Source organism: Drosophila elegans, unplaced genomic scaffold, assembly GCF_018152505.1.
Source record: "Drosophila elegans isolate 14027-0461.03 unplaced genomic scaffold, ASM1815250v1 contig_133, whole genome shotgun sequence".
Lineage (NCBI taxonomy): Eukaryota > Metazoa > Arthropoda > Insecta > Diptera > Drosophilidae > Drosophila > Drosophila elegans.
In genome coordinates, this window is record NW_024545499.1 from 1,516,621 (window position 1) to 1,523,190 (window position 6,570).

Sequence of the window (6,570 nt, forward strand, 5' to 3'; positions counted from 1 at the left end):
CGAAATGCGTTTCTGTTTTGGGGAGAGCCCTCTGCTCAGACCCCAAAAACTGCATGGAAAAAACGGCCAACCTGCTAATTGCCTCCAAATCAACGGAAACCTTTGCGGATCCCCAAAAAGTGTCGCCAAAAACCCGATTTGATTTGAGCGCAAAAGGGGCCCGCGAGAGTATGAGCGACCCAGTCGAAAAGCTCTTGCTCTCGCTCTCGCTCTCGATTTCGCTCTCCCTCGCGTTTCTGATGAAATTCAGTAGAATTCTCAGGCGGCGGAGAGCGCGGCTATAAAAGCGCTCGCTCACCCACTGAGGGCATTCATTGTGAAATTGAAACTCAAAATTGAAACAACGCGGACACACACGGTTGAAACGCAGAGCCCAGTGCGAAAAGAATTTCATAATCAAAAGTTAATCGAGTGCCATACAGAAACCCCACTCGAAAACCCCACGCCAAAAACAGTGCAAGCCCAGAGTGCTAAACAAGTGGAAGCCAACGGCTTGAAAATTACCCCAAACCCATCAAAACCAAAACAAACGGATTACACTAGCAACATGGTCGTCGAGGAGACCTGCACCATGCACCTGAACATGAACATGAACATGCCCATGCCCATGGATATGGATTTGGAGCTGGAGCTGGACATCGATCTGGCCATGGAGTGCGCGCCCATCGGACGCACCGTGAAGTCGGCCCTGATGAGGGCCCAGAGCGAGGCCCGGGTGATCGTGGGCCTGTCCGCCGCCATCAACGTGCTCTCCAAGTCGCCGGAGGGATCGCTCTTTTGCCTGATGGCCCAGCCCAAGGACGGCGACTCCGCCACCCACATGCACGAGGTGCTGCTGGAGGCCTTCTGCTACGAGAACGACATCTATGTGATCAAGGTGGACGACGCCACCAAACTGAGCCGCATCCTCGGCCAGGACTCGGTGGAGTCCTGCTGCCTGGTGCAGAAGGTCTGGGCCGACGCGCCCGAGGAGCAGCTGACCAAGGCCGAGAACCAGCTGGTCGACTACTGCGAGGCCCACTGGGATGCCCCCCAGCAGCCCATCGTCCAGCTGCCGGCTGTGTAGGCCGCCCAAGTATGCCACCGAATTGAACAGGCCCCGCGGACAGTGGGCCACACCAGGTTTAAAGCGCATAAAAATCAGGGAGAACCAGTTGCTGGGGTTGATGTCCCCGAACGTCTTGGAGAGTTCCCGAGGGAATCCGGCGTGTCGGGGCGCTTCCAGAGCCCACCGGTCGCATGAGTAGGATATGTAGTATACGATATATATACAATATATTATATACCCTAACTAACTGTATACTGAGGAGAGATTGATAAGCCGGCGCCTTGGCGAATAATTGAAACTGAAAGGCGACCTTCGTGGAGCAGCAGAACCTGCAGTTGCGATCGCGATACCCGCGGAAGTCGCACACAGATACGCACTCTCACACCCACGGGCAGCATCACACACACACACTCGCAGCCAGGAGCTCGTGACCAGCTGCCAAACGATGCATATACCCACATACATACATATAGCCAATTTGTTTCTGTATAATTTTGTCGCTTTAAGCGTCGCGCAAATTTACTGATAATGACAATTATTCTGTACGCCGTAAATTGTAAATTACACTTATAAAGGAGAGCAGCAAATTGCATGTAAAAATTAAAGTTTTGTTATGTTAGCTTTTCCCCTACAAAGATAGGAAGTAATACACACACAAAAATGTTATTTAATTTTAAGCAACAAAATTAAATTCAAAAGATTTTTAAAGAAAAACAACAAAATAAAAAAATATATACAAAGAAAAAGAAACTTTCTCTGCCTTGTTATTTATCCAGCCATTTCAGCAATCTCTTCCAGCAATTGAAGCCATCGCCTGACGTCAATGGGTGCAAATCCCTTGGATATGGAACGACTCATCAATCTTTGCATAACTTGCCGGGGTTTCCCCATCGAGCGTGCCATGCATACAGAGCTCTCGTTGGGGCCTCTTATCAACGGAATTCTCGGAACCCCGTCGAATGTGAGCCACGCATAAACACTGAAATCGAGGGCAGCAATCGACTGGGAGATGCCCCAAGAAGAATCAGAGTGATTCGAACAGTTTTATGCATTTTTTAGGCAATCCCGTGGTCTAGCCATAACTGGTGTGAAAAGCCTCAGTTTACCGAATTAATTGCCACAATCACTGATCAGTGCGAAATTAAGTCAAATTATAGGTCATGCTTATACCCAGAATAATTAAAACACTGTGAAGTACTCGACAGTGGTGAAATTTGTTAATCACTCTAGTAGGTGTTGCATAAATCGGTCTGCAATCGTAAATCACCATTTTAATAGCACGTAATGGATGTTTCAGCTCTGATTTCGTACAAGACCCACATTGTTTTGTTCACGCCCATGCCCTTTGTGGGTATCGAATGGCAACACGTCCACGATCATGGCAATTGACTTAACTAAACAGACAGAGACATGTTAATATAATCAATGCCAGACATCGCCAATGTTTGCCTAATGGATGGACCGAGCCAGAAGAGACAATAGATAGCTCAGCAGCTGGGAGGAAAAAGCATGTGAGTAGCTCGTGCCGTGGGAAAATCACCGGGAAAAAGTTTTCCGCTGATCATGACTATTAGTATTGGATTTATGCGTTCAGTTAGGCAGGAATGTCTGGACACGATTCAATTGGGATGGAAGGATGGTTAACACACATTAAGACAAACCTTCCCTTTAGGTCCAACAAGCATTTTAAGTTTGCTTAATTTATTGTGAGGAAAAATATTAATTTGAATTCATAAACTATTTTTCAACACTTCATTTAATAAAATAAATAAAATAAAATACTGAAGAATAAGTGGTTTTTGATTTTTGTCATCCCAATGATTATAATGCACAGTCTTATGAACTGGTTAAAATTGCTTGGGGATTGCACAGTAAACAAAATGTATCGGTTTAAAGCGGTTTCAGTTTCAGATTCAGATCCAGATGCCCTTATAATTATCACCCAAACTATTGTCCCAGATCATTAGAACAAACGGGTGTGATATTCGCTTGGATCACTTGGATCAATTAGTTTGTTTAGCCAGCGTTTGGCACAATCCAGGTGATCTGTGGCCGCGCTTACACAAGTGATCCCCACTTAATCATCGCTGTGTCTGTGTGTGTATCTGTACTTTACCCGGCGACTCGGATCAAGCGTGAATTCCAAAGAACGGGCCGCTTTCAGTTCGGCCAAGTCATTCCGCGTTGAGTAATAAGCCATGCGGCCATTGACTGAACAATTGAAGCCGGCTCTCGACCTAGCTTTCCCCGCAAACCGGAGAAGGCGGAGTGGAGTTTTGGACTCCCCGACATGCAGCCATATATATGTATGTATATATTATATTGATATTTGCCCATTTGCGGAACCGCGCCAAGAGCGTGACTTGGCGGGATTCCGAAGGCGGACGGGACTGCGCAGAGTGCAAACTTCAGAGATTCATCTGCGGCGGCGATGTCGTCGAAGGTGAATGTGATTCATGTCGAGCGGTGCGGTGCTAGCCCGGTCAGTTGGAAATTAGCATAATTCTCAATGCGAAGCGTACGTCAAATGGCCGCTCGGAATACCCCTAGATACAGCCCCCAATCGACTTACAACCTGTTGGCAAACTAGTTTCGGATTCGTGCGACAAAGTCGAAGTTTTCTCAGCTGTACCGTTCCCGTACATGTGATTGTCACGAGCGCCCTGCGTTTTTCTTTGTGGTAAATCGATTTTAATTGGAGTACTCGCCCCAGATCGAAGGCAAACATGTTGTCTTTGGCTGAATTCGAAAATACAAAATATTGTTATTATTATTTACGCGGTAGCTGCCATTCAAAAGAACATTAAACTGCGCGGATTTCCCCCGTAAGCTGTGTGGTCATACGGAATCCCAGCTGCTTATCACTGCTCCGAGTTCCAATCCGAGGGCGGATTATGCGGCGTAGAATAATCAGTCTGGACTTACGCAGAACAGTACTGCGCATGGGGCTTAACGATACAAAAAAATACATGGCCACTCAGGCAGTGGAAATCTCCAGTCCACCACAGATAAACATCCTGGATTTCCATCATTTTGGCTGTAATCAAATCGAATCGAACCATATTTGTTTACCAAAATCACTTTGCCCCAAAAGCATTGAACTTTTCCACAGTCTGTGATTAGATTGATTACGACGATTCCCTGAGAAAATCAGGGCTTGCCGGCTTATGAATGAATTTTGCCGCTGAAAAACGTGTTTTCAATGGGGAAATTTTACAAATTTGCCCCGCTGGGTGCTGGGGATATACCAGTGCCAGCGAGGTAAACAAACAGGCGTGTAAATAAAAACTTTAGCCACCCACTTTAAGCATTTAATGATTATTATTGCTTAATATTTGCCCTGAAGTCTCTGGGAGAATATTAAGCATGATTCCGCAAAATGTAGCTTTTGTGAGTTTGGTGGGCTGATAAGAAGGTGAAGATTGTGTAGCCCCGTTTCCGAGACTCTAACAATTTTGAGTAATTGAATTTGCCTGGATTTTAATATTTACTTTTTCCCAGAAGCACGTGCCCTCCAAGTGAGATTATGGTCGCGTTCCAAAGAAAGCAGTTTGCAGCTTCGCAAATAAAGAAATAAAATTAAAGCCTGGTATTTTCGATTGTATTCCCTAGAATCTCATTGTAATTAAGAGTGGCGATTTCTGAATAATCTGTGCTTAGTTTCAAAACCAAAGCTTCGGTTCAAGCGACCCATTAAATGTCCAGCGGTCAGACGGTTATTTCACACTTGAACCGGTTCGGTCTGGTTTCTCACATGTGATCAGCAGGAGCAGATCGCACATTTCGGTGGGAAAACTAATCGGAAAGGCAAACATAGTTCCATATAACAGTTAAATAAGGCTGCGGTAAAACGCAATTGCACTTCCCGATACGCCACACCCTCATTAACCCCCGCCCCCGACGTTGGGTTAAATATTTGCACAAACAAGTTCGTGCGAAATTAGCGCCACAATTATAATTGAGGGCGAAAAAGTATAGACAGGTACGGTCGAACTCCAATATTTAATTGCTGTTTATCGCGGCCATAAAATAAATTTGATAGCGCTCCCAATGAAAACCCGCTCCCTTTATAGAGCTCTATCTTCTACCTCTTTCGCACGCTGAGTAGCTCTCTCTCTCTTTCTCTGACTCTTTATGGTAGTAAATTAACGTGGGTTCGTTGAATTTCACAAGAACGCAGACCGTTGTGATTTCTCTCTTTCTTACACAGATAAAAACTCAAGCTTTTTTCAGTTTCCCAAACATTTATTTCTCCCCATCAATATTTATTTATCAAAAAATTTGTGATCTGAATTCCAAGGCAGATTGCAAGGTCAAATTGTGTCTTGTATCAGCACTAGATATCAAAATATTAGATATATTGATTATCACATATTATAATACAAAAATAAATCGACTTTTTTATTTAGTTACAATAGATGTATTAGGTACTTATTGGCGATCAGTTAAGCGGAAAGTTCCTAAAATCAAAATAGAATAATATCAGAAAAATATTACATTCAACACCTAATTTCTTTTATCCTGTATTGGCGCTATAAATCTAAACATATGAAAAAAATCAAATTTGTTTACTTATTAGTTACAATGGATTTGAAAAGGTACATATAAGATCTAACTACGTCAATCAGTTAAATGAGAAATCAGAAAAATAACACGTTGAACTCCATAATTTTAAAACAAATAAACAATGCACCTAAAATAAAATACAAATATAAATCGATTAGTCTTATTCTTTGGTAAAAACTTTTTATGAGTTAACTGGTAAGCTGCTGAAATCTAAACTGAAACTAAATTTTAAATAAATAAGTAAAGGCCTTAAAATACCCCTGTTATAGTTTCATAGACAAGCACTCCATATTAAATTAGTGTATACTCGACTTCACTTCATTGCTTTTGTTTCATAAACTGCATATTTTCCAGTGTATTATCTCTCTCGAAAGCGTGCCGAATGAAACTGATTAGATTAATTGCGGGGGATCTCGGACCGAGTGACTGATTGGGGGCCAAGGGCACCTGGCGGTTCGCCCGTCGACATGCTCGAGCACGTTTCGGTTCGATGAGACTGCCATACGGTTTCAGCGCATTCCTGGCGAGCTTTGGGTCCACTTGCCCTCCGCCTCCATCTCCATCTCCATCTCACCTGCTTACGCAAGTCGTGCGGCAATCCGCCGCTCAGCGTGTCGCCAGTACCGTTATTGTGCCAGAACGCCGATTCAGCACCCATTCACCCAAACAACCAACCACCTACCCTACCAGCCACCCACCACCCACCGCCCATCGAACAGCTGCGACAACTGCGTCAATGTCGTAAAACTTTCTCACGTAAGTCAAAAGGCGAGAGTCCCGCTATCTTGTCAGCCGAATCTCGGCTTATCCTTTGTGGCAATTGCAGCTCAGCCCCAAAACAGCGATATATACCGATACGCAGTGTATAAATACGAATTTATGGCGGCGTAAAAAATGATTTTTAACGATCGCCAGTGGGCGTAATGAAGTTATCGCATGATCGCCGATCGAACAAA

General features: G+C 44.2%; 1 protein-coding gene across 1 annotated transcript; it reads left to right on the forward strand.

Annotated features, from left to right (window-relative positions):
- The first annotated feature begins 306 nt into the window (after positions 1–306).
- Positions 307–1,557, forward strand: LOC108147372 (growth arrest and DNA damage-inducible protein GADD45 alpha). Its single transcript, XM_017273807.2, has one exon. The coding sequence runs from the start codon at positions 548–550 to the stop codon at positions 1,064–1,066; it is 519 nt and encodes a 172-aa protein (XP_017129296.1). The 5' UTR covers positions 307–547; the 3' UTR covers positions 1,067–1,557.
- Positions 1,558–6,570: the final 5,013 nt, after the last annotated feature.

Excerpts from the sequence above, each read along its gene's own strand:
- LOC108147372 (XM_017273807.2), top strand. The coding sequence starts at position 548 with ATGGTCGTCGAGGAGACCTGCACCATGCACCTGAACATGAACATGAAC.